Source organism: Calidris pugnax, unplaced genomic scaffold (genome assembly GCF_001431845.1).
Source record: "Calidris pugnax isolate Ruff unplaced genomic scaffold, ASM143184v1 scaffold63, whole genome shotgun sequence".
NCBI lineage: Eukaryota > Metazoa > Chordata > Aves > Charadriiformes > Scolopacidae > Calidris > Calidris pugnax.
In genome coordinates, this window is record NW_015090852.1 from 426,038 (window position 1) to 443,605 (window position 17,568).

General features: G+C 47.3%; 1 protein-coding gene across 1 annotated transcript in view; it reads left to right on the plus strand.

Annotated features, from left to right (window-relative positions):
- Positions 1-17,568, plus strand: part of PAPPA2 (pappalysin 2) — a 123,560-nt gene that overhangs the window by 67,295 nt on the left and 38,697 nt on the right. The window contains exons 8-13 of the mRNA XM_014943322.1: positions 468-596; positions 2,217-2,308; positions 2,568-2,761; positions 3,971-4,108; positions 7,478-7,613; positions 7,830-8,046. Of these exons, the coding sequence (XP_014798808.1) occupies positions 468-596; positions 2,217-2,308; positions 2,568-2,761; positions 3,971-4,108; positions 7,478-7,613; positions 7,830-8,046 (906 nt within the window). The remainder of the gene's footprint in view (positions 1-467; positions 597-2,216; positions 2,309-2,567; positions 2,762-3,970; positions 4,109-7,477; positions 7,614-7,829; positions 8,047-17,568) is intronic.

The window sequence follows — 17,568 nt, forward strand, 5'->3', positions numbered from 1 at the left end:
TGGTTGTTTTTCTAGTGGTTTTTTTCTTGTTTTTTTGGTCCCCCCCCCCCCCTCTGGGAATTAGCCCATTCAACGCCGTGAACAACTCACCTATTCAGCATGAAGGAAACTTGCTGCAGATCCATCATGCTAGCACGACCCAAGCCCAGGCTAACTAGTTAGGAGCTCATTAAACCCGGAAACATTTTTCCCATCAACACAACGAGTAAAATGATCATTCGAGTTAATGCAGCTTCTCCCCAGCTCAGACCCCAGGGAAATAAGTGGCAGCCCACTCTGCATGACCTGGCAGAGACCCTTTTCCCACAGTCTCTGCCTCTGGCAGTTTGGAGTATGAAGACATATGTCGAACTGTGATATTGCCTGAGCACAAACATGTGATTTCTATAGCTGTGGTGAGAAAATCTGTTGCAGATGTATGGGTTGTTCCCTCCTACTCTTTGTTCAAGTCCTCTCTGTTCCTGCAGGGAAGTCGTGCCTGGGCAGGTGTACCGCTACCAGGTGCAGGCACTCTCTGGGACAACCTCAGGAGAAGCCTCCCCACCACTTGTCCATGTCCACGGAGCACCCTACTGCGGGGATGGGAAGGTGACCACGTAAGTCAAGAAACCCAAGCTCTCAGCTGAGGTTCTTTAAGCTATCAAATCATCCTGTCCCAAAGGGAAGCACAGGGTTGGTCCTCCACCCATGGGTACTTGCCTGAAGATGCTGCACTGAATCCTTCCCCCAGGCTGGACTATAGACCTTGTGTTGTAAAATGCCATGTGCATAGGAGATGGAGAAGGTCTTTTTGAGAAGCAGGGTCTGCGTAAAGGATCAAACCTGAACATCTTCCATCCTTGACTGGAGTGCTTAGATTCTGGCCCATCTCAGGAAACTGTTGTGGATCTGACCTCAAAAGGATCTGCCTTTGGGACTGGCCAATATAACCATTTGCACAGGGCACGTGGTGGTGGCCCTGCAGGATTAGGTTCTGCAGCAAGCGTAGTCCCACACAGTGGGGTGTCTTTAGGGGGCTGTCTGGTCAATTCTTAAAGATTCCAAATGATGAGGGGTGCACCAGCTCTACATTGAGAGGCTCCAGTGGTTCACCTGCTCCATCTGAGGATGATTGCCGTATTTTGGCTTTTTTCTGACTTCAAGTTACTCAGAATCACTTTCCTTTGAAAACAGCTTTCTTAACAGTGTGAGGAAAGTGTACAGTTGAAGCAAGAGCCATTGAGGCAAAGGGGCTTACAGCAGGGCTAGCTGCTAAAGTGGTGTAATCTGGTTTGGTTTCAGCATGAACGCATACTAGATAAAGACTTGGTCCAGGGAGAGCAAATGACCACACTGGGCTCAGTTGTCAAAATCAATGGAAAATTGAGAGGAATAGAAATGGCCAGATAGCAGCCAAGATTTTTGGCAGGCTATTCTGTTCCTGATCTGCTGTGGGAAATGTCATGCAGGAAGCTTTGCCTGCGGAAGCTTTTTCCTTTGTATCACCTGTGGAACAGTGAATCAAAAGCGGGAATATGGGACACAGCGGATCTTTCATGTTAGATGAGAGTTGAGGTGGGTGAGCATCACAAGATGTATACGTGAAGTTTTTTTTCTCCTTGTGTTTTGGGATGTGTAACTCTGTGCACAAAGGAGTAGGTACAAATTGAGCCATTTCTGCCACCTTTTCCCATCAGGTCTATTTTCTGCAATATGGGGGCAGAACCTCTTCAAGTAAACTGCCTGGGCTTTTTTTCCTCATAAGGTGCCATGCATGTCAGCTGTGGTCTGACTTTTGTCTCGTCTTGAGCTAACCTTCTCTCTCTCTCCCCTTTGCCTCCCCGTTTCCAGCTCCCACTGAAACACCAGCCCCATCTCATAACCTCCTGCCCTCTCCAACACTTGCTTTCTCCAGCAGCAAGTCTTCCTGTTACTTTGTTCTCTACTTCCTCCATTGTATATAGCTTTTTCTCCCACAGTTCTTGCCTCAGGTCTTACAAGAAAGTCATGGTGCAGTCATGCCTTCTCCCATATGCTGTGTCTTCAACCTCTTTTTAACCCCTGGCAAGATAAGGCGTTTTCTTTCATCTACCTTACTCCACATGGCATTCTTCCTCTTCTCCCTGCTTCTCTGGAAATGGAACCAAGATATATGGTTCTTGCTCATGATAGGGTGGAAGCACAAGAGTGTTGCGTCAAGGGTATGGTGTTAACATGTCTGGTTGTTATCCTCTTAGGAGCCTGGAGGAGGAATGCGATGATGGGGACCTGCTGGATGGAGATGGCTGTTCCAGGAAGTGTAAAAAGGAAAAAGGCTTCAACTGTGTTGGTGAGTTCAAATGAACTGAGACATTCTTTTGAGGCAGGAGTCAAAACTGTATGTTATTCACACTGCTCCTCAGAGCAGGGGTTGATACACCTCATCACAATAAAACACAGATCTACAGGTGGAATCATCCATGGAGCTTGTCAGCCCCTTGTGGTGGGAAATTCCAGGGTTAAATTGCTGGCATGCCAGGATGGGACAGGAGGAGATGTAAGTGCTTGGAGTCTGGTTTGTAAACAGGTTATCCCTGGTCTCCTTCCAGGGGAACCAAGCCTGTGCTACGTGTATGAGGGAGATGGTGTGTGTGAACCATTTGAGAAGACAACCAGTGTCCTGGACTGCGGTCCCTACACACCGGATGGATACGTGGATCTGTGGGCAGTGAAAGCCTATGCCTCCCATGAGGATGAGAAGTCCTGCCCTGCTTCCTTGGTCACTGGAGAGCCTGTTGTGAAGGTGAGTGAAGGCAGGGCAGTAAAGAAACCAGACTTTTCTAGCAAAGCCCATGCAGTAAAGCTGGGGAAGTCACTGCTGCAAGAGTCTACTGAAGCAAAACCAAAATAGACACTACTACTCTGGAAGTGTCCATTGACTACTGTGTTCCCGTGCAGTGAGCCAACAGAGGACCCAGGCATTTCTCACACCTCTCTTTCAGTAGTCCCTTGGCCCAGGAACTGCAATATTTGGGAAGGTGTTTCATCAAGGCAGGGAGCACCTCCCCTGACCATGCAGTTTGCTGAACAGTGGCTACCCCTATCTCACCAGCTAAATGCACAACTTTGAGCGTGTAGAGTAGTACCACTGTGTTGGTTTAAAAAAAAAAAATATCCCTTAAATCTAATACCTTATAAGGTCAGAGCCTGAAAGGATAAAATCACACGTACATCGGCATCTGCGCTGCTCTCAAATTCTCTGATCTGAAGCCAACAAAAAATCAATGGGAGAATTCCCATCTTTCATATGGGCTTTGGAGCAGGGCCTGGAGGTCTAGCATGGGATTTTACCTGATTGGTGTTAATGTTGGGGTGTGTATGTTCTTTCCTAGCAAGCTGAAGAAAGGGAAGAAATATGTAGAGAGGTCCTATTTAGCCCTTTATATGTGCATTTCTATTGACCTCATGTAAGGAATCATCATCTTGAGACCCACAGCATGATTAAATCGTCTAGATCTACATGTCTGTGGGATGCTGTGGTGACTATGGGAGGCTCAGGTGTCTGCTCCTCTAGAAGAACTCACAAATCTCCCAGGCTGCCAGGCCTATGGGAGTGTCTGAGCTACCATGGGCCATCAAATGGCACAGAAGGCTGGTATTCAGGCAAATGAATTACATCTTAAGATCTCATCAGCCCAGTCAAAAGCCAGAGGTTGTGGTCTTCCCTACCATATCACAGCCTGGCTCATTTTTTCTTACTCAGCCCCACAGATACCACAAGGTACTTCAGCAGCATATTTGCAGTATCTCAAAAGGGCAAAGGCCTCCTGTACAGGCATGTGAGTGGTGAGATGTCACTCTTGCTTAGGAACCTGTGTTGTTTTCATGCTATAAACTGATTTGGGATCGTTCTCAGCATGTTGAGTCTTCCTTGAGGTTTTATAGTTGCTGCTTCTTTCTTTCTCTCACTTTCTGTGCTTCTTTTTGAGTTGAAATAAATCTCTTCTTTCAGGTATGTAAATCCCATCTTCATGATGTGCCAAAGGACCTCTCCCTGGCTGCTTGGTTCCCCTGCACTCCCAGCCAAGACAACACTCAGGATCTAGATGAGGAGAGGATGCCCTTGGGCAATGAGGGAGTTTGGCTCAAGGTAAGTGAGGATATGTGGTCAGGCACAGATGGATTTGCTTGTCTTTTCCCCAGCATTTTGGTGACAAACACCCAAACTGCTTGGATAATTCCACATATCCTACTGAACTCTTTGTCAACCCCAAATGCCTGTGGCTGGGTCTTACATAGTTTCCCCATTCCCACTGTAAACAGCAAACCCGTCCTGGGGAAGATTTCCAGGAGAAGGGCTGTGCCTGAAAACGGGAGCCCACAGAAATGTGGTGAGGCTGAGAAACAACCTGGTCCTGCCTGTTCCCTGCTGTGCCACTACACCTGCAAAGGGTACACTCCAGCTGGGTTTGAAGTCCTAGTTACTTTTGGTCCCCGTGGCCATGAAGAGCAACAGAGAGTAGTTAGATATTTGCTGCCATCCTGAGAGGTCCTGAGCGCTCTGGTTTGCTAATGAACACCATGAGCCCACAGCAACCAGCGGTGGCATGCAGTTCCTCCTGCCCTCCAGTGACTCCAGACCAAAGGAGGCACTTCTGTGCCCAAGCTTCTGGTCCTGCAACCCAATGGGGGCACGGGGGCTGCCTCCATGGCTGGGGGTGCTGCATTCAGGAGGGTACCTGAAGGGTCAAACCTCTCTGTTGGGACAGGCGGAGGAGCAGGACAGAAGAAAGCTGAGTGTTAGGCCAAAGCAATTTTTACAGGGTTGATTTTCTGACCGCAGCCATGGTTTAGAGGTTTTGTGGCTGTTGCCTGGTGTTACTGGAAAGCTGGGCTCTGGCGGGCTGCTTCCTCTGCAGTTTGAGGGGCACCTTGCCCTGCTTTGCTCGAGGTTGTCTAGAGGGAACCTCTTCCCAAGACTCTTAGATGACTTGATGAATCATCCAACCCAAGGCAGAAAATATTGCTATTGCCCCTGATATCCTCTGTCTCTCTAAAAACTTCCTTTAACAGCTTTTTCCCCAACGCCTTTTCCTTGTCTGTGTGCTCACAACCTACTTTCTGACTTCAGTCTCTGGCCATGACAAATGTTCTCCTTTCTTCCTTTGCTAGCGAGAAAGCAGCAATCTCCCTCTCTGCCCTACCTAGATGAAAGCTTGCTTTCCACTTCTCACCAGGGGTTAAAGCGTGTTCCAGTTTTATTGGAGCTTGTGGTCAGTTCTCTTCCTCTATGGATGTTTATATTAAAGACTTTCATTACTGGTTCTCCGTGCTCTCTTTAGGAGTGCTATTATTTTCCGCCCATAAAATTATTTATGGACTAGTAATAAATATGCCCTTTTTCTTTTTTCTTTTTTTTTCCCCTTTTTTAATAGAGTTTGCCTGATTGGTAACACATTGTGTTAGGAAAGACAGCTTCTTGTTGACAATTTGCCTAGCACACCCACCTGCCCAGACAGGAGTGGTGCTGTTCATGCACATGTGTACCCACGTGCGCATGGTGCTTCATGGCCACCAACTCCCATGGCCATTTTAAAGCTCTTGCACCTGTGTCACCCAGGTTAGAGCCACAACACAAAACTCATCGGGTGGTAGGAATTGTTTCCTACAGTGTTTCTCAAGAGGTGGCACCCATGAGAAAGGGAAAGGTTGGGTTATGCCGCAAGAGGACTGAGGCTGGAGGCAAGAGTGGGCCACCTAACAAAGCATCTACCATGCACCTTGGGTCTGTCTGCAGTTATGATTTGCAGGTCTCTGGCCATGTTTTATTCTGTTTCTAACACATCAGTTGAGGAGAGAAAACAAAATTACTTGTAAGCAAGTCAGGATGTGTAATATGCAGGAAATTAAACAGAAGGGGGGAGGGGGAGGGAGAAAAATTAGGAAGATAGACTGCTGTGTCTGGGCACATCATGTGTATTAAAAAAAAAATAAAAGAAGAATTGAGATGCTAGTCAAGTCAGCTGCTGTTGGTCTAACTTGGGGCCAATGTCCTTCACCTCCAATTAGATGCATTGCAGGAAGGGAAAGACTAAATGCTCCACCTTAAGGTGTGTAGTCCAGGGAAAGCCTCACCTGACTTCTCCAACCATCTCTCCTCCTGAGGAACCATGCTTGGAGGGAGTGGGCAGCAAGTGGCTGGGTTAAAATTGGCTGGCTCCTTGGGGCTTCCTGGCTGCAGCTCTGTCCTGTGGGCTTCTTGGAGCAGGCTCTGAGAACTGCTAGCTCTTCTTTGTCTTTCCTTCCTCCTTGCTTTCTTTTCTTACTAGCTTCTGAGCTCGGGTGTGGAGATGGCGGGGATACACCAAACAAATCCAAAAAACAACAACGAAAGGAAGGCAGCTTTAGCCTCCTGGTCCACTCCTTGCAGCAGGGCAAGCCCTGTGAAAGAGCAAGCCCTGGCCAAGGGAGCGTGCAGGCAGCGCTGGGGACTCACTCATGGGATGTTTGCTGCTGAGAACTTCCCTGCAGGGTGGGAGCCCTGGGATGAAGCCCAAGGTTTTCTCCCACTCCCGTGCGTGAGCAATGCCTGGCCGTGGCACAAACCACCCCGAGGCTGGGCTGCCATGGCGAGTCGGGTGGTTGTCCCCTCTGCTCCCTCAGTCTGCTCCTTTGGGCTGTGCCTGGCCAGCCAGGACTTGTCCTCCTCTGAAATACACCTTTGCCTTGCATTTCTGGGCTCCCTCCACGCCGCCATTCAAGGAAAACACTCCGTAAGGGTGGGTCTTGATCAAAACACATCTCGGCACTGGGTGGGGGGCACCAGGGTGGGGGAGAAAAACATTTCTATCCTCTTACTTCCAAAGAACATCTGCCCTGCCATGATTGATGCCGTGAGTTTCCCGGCTGCCTCCTGTAGCCTTCGGGGCTGTAGACAAGCGGGGAGCTGTCGGCTCTCCTCGGAGGCAGGACTTCTCCCCACAAATCTTTCTGTCTGTTGGCTGACAGACTGTTTACAGTCACTCTGGGTACCAGGGCTGTTCTTTGGGTTTGATTTTTATTTTTTGTTTATGGAAATATTTTGGTGGCAGGGCTGGTAGCTCTGGGTCCCTCGCTTGCCTGACTAGCAGCGTGCAGGGTGGGAGTCAGAGCCCAGGGAAGGGAGGGCAGAACAGGGGTTATCCAGGTCTCAGTCAAGTGTTACACAGTTTTAAGAGCAGCAAATGTGGAAGCTGGGAAAATGCCACAAATTTATTGCAAGGCAGGACTGATATACGTGGGGAAGACTAGTGAAGGAGAAGGGGAATTAGGAGGGAAAGGAGTGTGCTCCTGCACCCTTCCTTCCCTCCTCTCCCTCTCCCCACCCATTTGCTGCTCTGCACAACTGCAATCTCTGCCCCCTAACCCTGCTGCCTCTCTCTCCCCACGCTTCCTCTTTCTCTTCCTCTTGCATATATGGGATCATAAAGGCTCTATTTGGTCTGCACGCTCTCAGGATCTCTCTTGCCCTCTTGCCCAGGTGTGCTTTGAGAGACCTGTGGTGCCCACTTCCCTCCTGATCTTCCTGGCCTCTGACGGCACCGTCCCAAGCATCCAGCACAAGCTAAGGGTAACCGTCCAGCTAAGCAGCATAGATGGACTGAACCACTCTTTGGGTGAGCATCCTATGGGCTTACACACCAGGAGCCCTCACCGTTGCTACAATCTCTCATTGAGTTGGATGCTGGTGTCCCCTGTTCCCCCTTGCAGCATCTGCTGCTTCTCAAGCTGGTCTGTTGGGATGTGTGGGGGAAGAAGAAGAGGTAAAACACAAGCAGAGAAAATATCCCTGGAGCTGAGCTAGCAGCTTCTTTCTTTGCCTCGTCCTGCAGGGATGTACGAGCTGTCATGCCAGAACAACCCGCTTGTCATCAACGTGACCTATGGCCAGGAGGACCCATCCCACTGGGCTGCTTCGGTGCTGCTCAACTTCTCCTCCCCACTTGTGGGCATCGCAGCTGTGGCTTTGCGGACATCAGCTCAGTCTGGCTCTGACCCCACCACCTGTCTCCTACAACACCAGGAGGGATATGGCCACCAGCGCTACAGGTATGGTCTCCTCAGGGCATTTCTTGATGGGGACCCAGAGTATCTCTCTCCTTTGGGGCTTTGTGATTTAGTTTTGGAGTTTTTATCTACTCGCTGAGTATTTTGTGACTCTTCTCAGGTGGCTTTTGAGGTGCTGTTGGAAAATCCAGTGTAATGAGACTTGATTTGCTTATCTCACTGTTGAGGGGAAGGCAGGAAAATAGATTTTGTGCGTGGTCTGTGCATCTGCACAAAACTGCATTGAAGGACAGTTCTCTGCTGGGAAAACCAAGCTCCCTCTGCTAAGAAGTTATTGGTGAGGGTTGCTGTTGAAGCTGGAAGGCAGGCTTCTTCATGTGGTTTGCAATGTGGTTTGCAAGCTCCATCTCCATCCATTCCAGTCTTCCCCACACTGTGGGATATCAAGATGAAGATCTCCTCCTCTCTGTGCTGGCTCCCTGTCTATCCCAGGCTCCTCACCAAGTCTTATGCTGCCCCCTTCGTAACATGGTGATTAGAAAAATAGTAGCAATGGTGCTTTAATTTATTGATATCAGGCTAGCAGGTGTCTGCCTGTCTTCATAAAGCAGCAAGTGAGAGGCAGCATTTGCGGAATGGACACTGCTCTAAAAGCTGGTTGTGCTGGCAAAGGGATGGGGAAGGACCATCATCCAAGATAGACTAAATAAACAAGGCAGAGAGTGCCAAGAAGAGGCATGGGTCCATGGAGGAATGCAAGGGTGGTACTCAGCTCTGTCCTAGAGGGGTAGTGGGGCTGATGGCAGCCACACCTGCCAAGTCTGTCTTTGCTTTCAGATCTCAGGCTCCCTGAAGTTACAAGCATGCCTGTCCAGGGATCTGGTTCAACCTGTTACTCAAACTGCACCACTGGGAGCTAAGTCTTAAGCCACCCCCTTCGTGACATGATGATTAGAAAAATAGTAGCAATGGTGCTTTAATTTATTGATATCAGGCTAGCAGGTGTCTGCCTGTCTTCATAAAGCAGCAAGTGAGAGGCAGCATTTGCGGAATGGACACTGCTCTAAAAGCTGGTTGTGCTGGCAAAGGGATGGGGAAGGACCATCATCCAAGATAGACTAAATAAACAAGGCAGAGAGTGCCAAGAAGAGGCATGGGTCCATGGAGGAATGCAAGGGTGGTACTCAGCTCTGTCCTAGAGGGGTAGTGGGGCTGATGGCAGCCACACCTGCCAAGTCTGTCTTTGCTTTCAGATCTCAGGCTCCCTGAAGTTACAAGCATGCCTGTCCAGGGATCTGGTTCAACCTGTTACTCAAACTGCACCACTGGGAGTACTGATTTGGGGTCCAAGCTTTGCTGGACCTGTGGAGGCGTTAAGAGTTAGGGTTTTGTTCGGGCCATCACACTGCTGCTACTGTCATTTTTCTTCTGTTGGTGGCCCTGGATGGATGAACATCCCTGATAATGAATGAGTGTGCTCAAGTTTGTTTAAAAGCTTGTGGAATCATGGTACAATTGATTTATGTAGAGTTCTGGAAGCCATGGATATCCTGCAGTTGCTTTTTACTTTCTCTTTTTTTTTTTTTAAGTGCATGTGTGATTTATACAGAAACATAAATCTTAGTGAGTCAGCATATAAATATTATTCTCAGCCTTACATTAAAGGATCAGTGTCCACCTGAAATGCAGTCTGCTTCCTCCTGGTAGCCGTTACAGCTATGTACACACATGCTTCTAAGACCTCAGCCAACTGATGTGGTTTTTCAATTACATTTTCTCATCCTTTAAAATAATTTTGTGCTCTCATTGCTTGAGAGGTTCCCCCTCCAAAGTGACTGGAAGAAGGAATAGACTGACCAGAGACAGCTAAGCGTCGCCTGTGGATGGAGAGAAGCTCCAGGGGACAGAGAGAAAAGTTGATGTTTTTCTCTTTAAAGTCTCATTATAGCTGAAATATCCCATATTGCCAAAGCACACAGAGCTGTGTGCTGTCCCTTTTGTGTGGGCATGGAAGGACCCAGCAGGATCCTCACATCTTCTCTTCCTCCGCTCGCTGTCGTCCTGCAGGTTCCCCTCGGCCTTGGCTTTGCTGCAGTATGTGGAATCGTGGGTTACACACCAACCCTTAGCAAATATTCAAGTAAATCAGATCCCCAGATTTTTCGGAGTCGGAAATGGTATTTATAGTATTGCTTTCCTGGACAAAAGGCTCAAATATGTAGAGTGAGGTTAGGCTTACAGTCGGCAGCAGTCTCACTAATAGCAAAGGACCTGCCTCTGTCAAGTCAGGAAACATCCAAGTATCCCCCACCTTATTACATTTTCCAAATCTATTTCATCTGCAAAACAGCAGTATCTTTACTTTTAAGGGCTAATAATCCATTTCATATAAGGCAGGTGGAGTATGGGGGGAAAAAATCCCCTATAAAAATCCAGGAATATAAAATCTCATCTAAAAGATCACAGAAGATCTGTGTTATTCCTGTAAAGGACTGAATTGACCGTTTGCACACACCCAGCCTTATATACACAGTACGTGTATGTGAGTGCTTTCCTGAAATAACCCAAAAAAGGGACTGTAACAAAAGCAAGAAAGAAATGAGGTTTCCTGACTTCAGTCTAGAAATGCTTATTGCCAAAGCAGTAAATATATGATGGCTTGGTATTTCTGTATCATCTCTCATCTTGAAGGATCCCAAAGTGATTTGCAGGCTGGGGAAAACAAAGAGATTGCATTTTTGCTGATGAAATGCAGCCATCTCCAGGTCAGGACGCAGCAGGAATTTGGTGCTAGGGAAGTACCTCCTTGTTTTGAAAATAGAGTTGCATTCTGCTTTCAGAGCTGCTTGAGACACTAAAGGTTGGAAGAGAAATTGAAGAGCAAAGCAGAATGGTGTCCTTCCCTCACACCTTGCTACCAGCACCAGAACCCCTCTCTACTGTCTATACCAGCAGCTTAGGGCTCTTCTTTGCTTTCTGTACCCAATCACAAACTTATGAGGTCAAACACAAATCAAACTTTTAGCAAGTTTTCACCCAGTAAACTCAAACTGTTCAGCTTTCATCCTTTTCTTTGTATTTTAAAACTGAGCCACAGTCCCTCCTGTTTTCCTTGGTACAGGCTATATACTGAACCAGGGGAACATAGTTCATTTCCTCTGTTATGTTTATTTTAGCTTGGTTTTATTTTTAGCGTGTTTTATTTTATGTTAGCATATGCTGGGAAATGCCTTTGCGAGTTAACAGGAAAGGTGCTACAGAGCGCAATCTGCATTGTGTTTTTATTTCTGTTGTGAGTGCTCTCCTCTGCTCACCCCAAAGTGGGTTTAATGCATTAAGGGGAGTCTAATTTGGATTCCTTTTATACAGAAAGTAGGTGTCAGGGAGAGAAAATGGAGGAGGGGGTTGTTTACATATTTTCAGCTGCTAAACTTTATTCAGCAAAGAGAAGAGGGCCATTTCCCAAGCAGTTTCTGTTTGGTTTGTTTTCTTTCTTCCAGGCACCAAATTTATGCAGGGTCAATTTATGAACTGCATCTGTGCTGGTGAGGAAATGTGTGGGCACCCTAGATAGAGATACTGGTGTTTCCTTTCCTTTTCTCTGGCCTAGGATGTCCCATGGTCAGGGACCATGAACAAAGTGGATAGATGCTTATATTGGAATTCCAAGGTCACCCCTGATGGGCTGAGACATGCTTAAGTCAAGATATACTTCCATCCCCACTCTGTTCTCTCAGCTAGTGTCTGCTCAGGCTCTCCTGGTGTGTTCAGCTGGCATTAAGTTGTCTGCTGTGAGGAGCACATGTTACCTGGATGTCTGTTCCCTGCCTCTCCCAGGCAAATGCAGCCTCCTGGATGCAGCATGAGGCCCATCAGAGGAGGTTGTGTCTGTACTGCACCATGCATGTCTTCTATCCTGGGTCTGGAGGAAAAAAACCTCTCAAGAACTAAACCCAGGAGACCTCTCAAGGTTCCTCTCCTCTGGCGGCAACGCCTGTTGACCTGTGGCATTTCACTTGTGGATCCCTGACTAGCTGATGGGTAGTGGTGGCCAAGGCTCTGCTGTAGGACTTGGTCATTCACTACAACTGGTGGCTTCACTGTTCAGTTGCAAGGTGGCAACAGAAACTCTTGAAGGTGCACCTTGCACCCTTGAAGGTGCAAGGACCATTTTCATGGGCTGCCCGATTCCATTTGTTCTCTGAAGCCTAGTCAGCTTCTTATATTTAATGCTTTATATGGGCTCTTTTAAGGATACTCACGGCATCTTCTGCCTTTCCCTGAGACTGGCCAGTCTCACCTAGAAAACAATGTCTCCAGCACCAATTTGATTTGGAGTGAAACACAGCAGATGAACAGCTTAGGAAGAGGGTGCTCGGTGTTACCTCATGGAAAGGGCCACCTAGACTTGCTCCAAGCATGGCCAACCCCTGATACATCAAGAGAAGGTAAATTACAGCACAGAGCAGCCGTGTAGTGCAAGGCACATTTCGTTCCTGACCCCAGCAGAGCTCACAGTGAAACCCTGAAGCTTGATCCCAATTCCATTATTCTCTTACCAGCGTGGACATTGTGTGTCCTTCCCGTGTCCAGGGAAGAAGGGAACAAGTGCTGGGAGTTTGCCAGCAGAGCCCTCAGTGTACCAGTACAACCAGTCTGCCCCCACTCTGACCGCCCTAATGTCACATACAGATACTAGCATTTTCCACAGAAACTAAATCAAACATGTCCTTTACTAGGCTCTCTTATCTCGTGCTACAGGCTGCAGGAGGTGATGAGTCCACCATCTCCCCTGCAGAGCTATTCTTGTATCCAGTAACCCTCTCTGCCGAGACGCTGCCTCTGATTTCAAGATGAAAGTTGTTGCTTTTGCTTCATCCTGGTCAGAAAGGTCTAAATGCCTCCTGCCAGCAGACTTCTTTTCTGTGTGTACGTGTCTGTACAGAGTGATCAGATCTTCTTGCTATCTCCTCTCTGTCATGATAAACATTTTTTCCTTCTTAAATCTCATAGCCTAAGTCTTGTGGTCTATCCATGGCTTCTGCTAGCGGCTCCCTTTTGAAATCCCTCCACTATTTTTATGTCCTTCTTGGTGGTGGATGTGGATCAGAAGTGAATTCCTCTGACCAAGAGAGGAAGTGGCAGAAATAAGGTGCAAGATGTTGCTGTGGGGATCAGATGTGGAATAAAGAGGGTCTTTATGACAGCTGAATATGCACCCTTGAGGACTACTGGCAGATAAATCCTACCCATGGGCTGCTGGTCTCTCAATAGGCAGGTGGGCCATCTGCTTTCAGGAAGGAGTCAGGCCAACTTCTCTCAGGAATGACCAAGGTGCAGTGCATCCTGCCTCAGGTTGTGAAGCTGAGTAGACCAAAGCTGACATCCCCATCAGCCTCACTTTCTGTGCTTCTGTAAATCTGTTGTGGTGTCATAAGCAACAACAACAACAACAACAAAAAAAAAACCATGGAAAGGAACTGCCTAGAAATACATTAAGATTGATCTGCTCTTCCCTCTTTTTCTGCCTTTGCCACTGTGGCTTCAGAGGGGCCAACAGGTCATTTGACATCTTGCTGTGCCTTTTCTCTATCTGTGAGGTAGATGACAGTGGATGACTCACGGGGATGTTATTTTTTTGCCAAGTTTCTTCGGGAGTCACGTACAGAAGCAAATATCTTTTCTTGAGGTGGCAACCTCAATGAAGATCGTAATCAAGAAGCATCACCACCGTTTGGTCTGTACATGTAGCCTGCTCCCACAAGGATGGTTGCCATCAGATTTACTGGAAAAGTGAGACCTTTCCCCTTCACAAGAAACATGCCTGAAGGGAGAAATTCCCAAGTATTTCCAAAACACCTTTTCTCATTTCCTAGCTATTTTCTTCTGCTAGACCACATTGGGGTAAACATCTTTTATCTCACTGATGTTCAGTGCTGCAATCCAGACTCCACCAGAGTACATGCAGTGACTACTTTTAACTTCAGGAGGTTTGGCTGAAGCATTTACCTTTCCATCAGCATCCCCTATAGCCCCCTCTCCTGAAAAATTTGCACCCTGACATGAACTTCTTAGAATAATTTTCCTCTGTTAGAATTGGAGCTTGATGATAAGGGCTTTTTTAGCAGCAATCTTTGGGTTGAAAGCTTGGGTAGACACTACAGCAATTTATGGATGATTTATTATACTTTAGGCAGCTGCACTGTATTTGGCTTGGCTTTGCTTGACTTGGGTAAATCCGTCAGTATTTTCTGGGTTCTGTGAAATAATTGTTGTAAAATGGGAAATTCCAGCTTTTCAGGATTTGGGTTTTGTCACAATAAAATGATGTCCCCCGACCAGCATTGTTACCACTGGCTTAATGTGCTCCTTTGCTGGCAGCTGCCTCCTGCTTTTATTATAGAAAGATGAAGGATCCCAAAGGAAAAGTTTTGCTCCAGTTTATAGAATCGGTCCCATTTCAGAACAAAAAAGAAAAAGTTTTGCTCCGGTTTATAGAATCGGTCCCATTTCAGAACAAAGCTCTTATCATTCCAGAGTAGTTAGGGCCATTGCTAGGCAGAATTTCACAAATTCCCAGATCTGAAGCTTTCTTTGATATGTGAGTTATGAGAGTCGGTGAGCCCAGAAAATCACGCAGGCTCGTGCCGATGTGGGATAAAGCTGGGAGAAAAATCTTGCTATTTTGTGAAAATGTTGACAAATCATTAGTTTGAGCTTCAAAAGATGCTGGGATAAAAATGGAAATCTTTTTGGATGTTTCATGCAGAAAAAAAAAATAATAATATTGGCTTGTCCCACATCTTATACAGCCTGAATCAGAAATGGCCAAATGTCAGGAGTTTGCAGCTGCTATACAGGAATTTCATTTATCATCAAAAGGAGAAAGAGCTCCTTCATGCTGAGATCAGAACTGGGCTAACTACACCATTTCCTTGTCCAGCCTTCGTCAGGGTGTTCCAGCAGCTGGGAGCAATGATTTATCCCATCATGTTACCCAAACCCTGGTAAGGCATGTGGATCACGATGGGGCCAGGCCACATTGCTGTTTATTTTTTTATTTTTTATTTTTTTTGTCCTGCACTTGTACAGCATCAGGCTCAAGGGTGCCCTGGCCCAGAGCATAATTGTGATGATGCTGATAATGATAAAGGCAGTGATCAAGGCAAAGTTTGTAGGTAGAGATGATATATATATATTTTTTTTAAGCTTACTGATATATTTGAGAAAATTAGATGGCTTTCAGTGACACGAGCCCCTCTTCAGGTGTGGAATGGCAGCACCAGACTTCAAAGCTATATGTAGGATGAGAACAGCTTCTCAGAACCTGAGTGGCAGGTCTCAGATCCCTTCCAAAATAAAACCTAGTGGGTATTTGTGGGATAGGGGTGTGTCCTTAGTCACAGAGAAAATGGGGATGTTAGTCATCTTTTGGGACGAAGAGAAAGCTAATTATTTCTAAAATATATCTGTATGCATGTACAGAATGTGTGCATGAGTGTGTATGTGTGGTGTATATAAAAAGATTTTGGTATTACAATCTATAATTATCAATCCCTTAAGTATAACTAATCTAGATAACATTTTGCATATATAATAATACAGTAAGAAACTTGCTGATCTCTTGATCTACTTTATACCAGCATTGACAGTTATGTTTCTGAACTGATGGAAAATCAAAATGTGTCCAGAACTGCTGAAAAGGACCACTGCTTCATTACTTGTTATGAAATAACAGTGTTGGTCCCAACTGCTGAGGCTGCCCTGGACAATGTGCTATCGCTCTACCAGCACCAGTGGAGCTGCTCCAGCCAAGCACTTGGCCTGGCTGGATGTGTCCAGAGGTGCCACCACCTTTTCCAAACCAGTGCTGCGACAAGCGCACGCTCCGTGACTCAACACAACTTCATGAGCAGATGAAGTTTGGTGTCTTGGCATCCTGCTGTGGCCACCCAGCTGGCCTGCAGCCTACAGCCACTTGGTAAACCCACCACTCATCTCCTAGCCCTGCTTTCTGACATGGGGGCTGTGAGTTGGCTGGATGATCCCCATGTGTCTGGCGGCCCATGGGGATAAGGACTTTCTTGCTGCAGTGTGTTGATGTAGCACCAACTGCAGCTGGAGCTCCCTGCGTGTCCATGGCTGGTGATGAAGGGGATGGGGGGCAAGAGCAAGGCTGGAAGGTGGAGAAGCTCTTCCCCTTTCATACATGCATGCAAGGAAGTTTAGGACAGTGGCTCCATACGGGGAGGTGGAGTAAGGGATGGGAGTGAGTGTGTGTGTGTGTGTGTGTGTGTGCGTGCATTGGGGGCACAGGCAGGGAGCAAAGCAACCGCCCAGAGAAGGTGACTGTGGGACGGGAGGGGAGAGGGCTACAATTGGTACCAGATGCCCTCAGAAGCTAATGATCTGACAAACACTGCGCTCATAAAACAAATTCTTTAAAAAGGAAGCAAATGGAAATATAAGCTAGTGAAAGAATTTGCAGCAGCTGCCCTGAAACCATTTCTCACTTCATAAACAGGTCTGCATTGAAAAAACAGCCCCTTTCTTCTTGTTCTCCTTTGTGGTCCCCTCCCGTGCCCACCGGCTCTTTCAGGGCTGTGGCCTGCAGGTTTCCACCGTGTCTTTGGCTTGGTGGACTTGTCCAGAGTCAACAGCACATTGCGTTCCCTTAACATCCATGTCAGCACTGATTTTTTTTTTTTTTTTTTTTTTTTTTCCTTTTTTTTTTTTTTGTGTCGTTTGTGGGATTTCTAGCTGTGCATCCTTGGCTGGAGAGGTTGAGCAAACTCAAGAGTCAAAGGCTGCCTCTGCCTCCCCTGGGTGAAAGGCAGAGCACAAAGACTACCAGCAGCCCTGTGCAAAGGAGAGAGCAGAGGGGGAGGCATTGGGGTACCCCTCACTCCTTCCTCTCCCACCTACCACCTGAAGCACCTCTGCCCCTCCTTCAGGAGGGCTGCTGTCACTTTTGTTTTTGCACTGGTACCACTAGATAAAAGATAAAGCCTGACCCCCAGAGAGCTGGGGCATTTTCCTGTGGGAGCTGTTGTGTCAATTCCATGTCTTGGCTCCATTCCACCCCAGGTAATTAATGCACTGGCTGCATTTCACTGGTGGAGACCATAGCCCCCCTGGCTAGCCCCCCTCTTCACTGTGGGGCTATTTGTGATGCTTAATTAATCAGGACCAAATGGCTGGTCCTCGGTGGGGAAACTGATGTGGTGAGGAGGGGGTTGCTTCTTCCCTGGGGATGGGTGAGCTTTACTGGGACCTCTTGTAACTTGAGTTTGGTGCACAGGGGAGGGTAGTTTCTCCTTTTAGCTGCATCACACCTTGGTGGCTGCAGCTGAGTCTCTAAAGCTGGACAGGTGTATGTTGAGATGATCTTGATCCCAAAGAGCCTGCTGTCAGCGTGCACAGGCTTGAAATGTTGTGTAAGCCTGTGGAAAGAGCAGAGCTGCTAAAGACCATCAGAGCAGAGTGGAAAGGTGACTAGAGCTGGGTGGAGGAGGCAGCTGCAGCATGTTCAGCTTCTCCCTTCCACCACAGGCTCTGTGGACA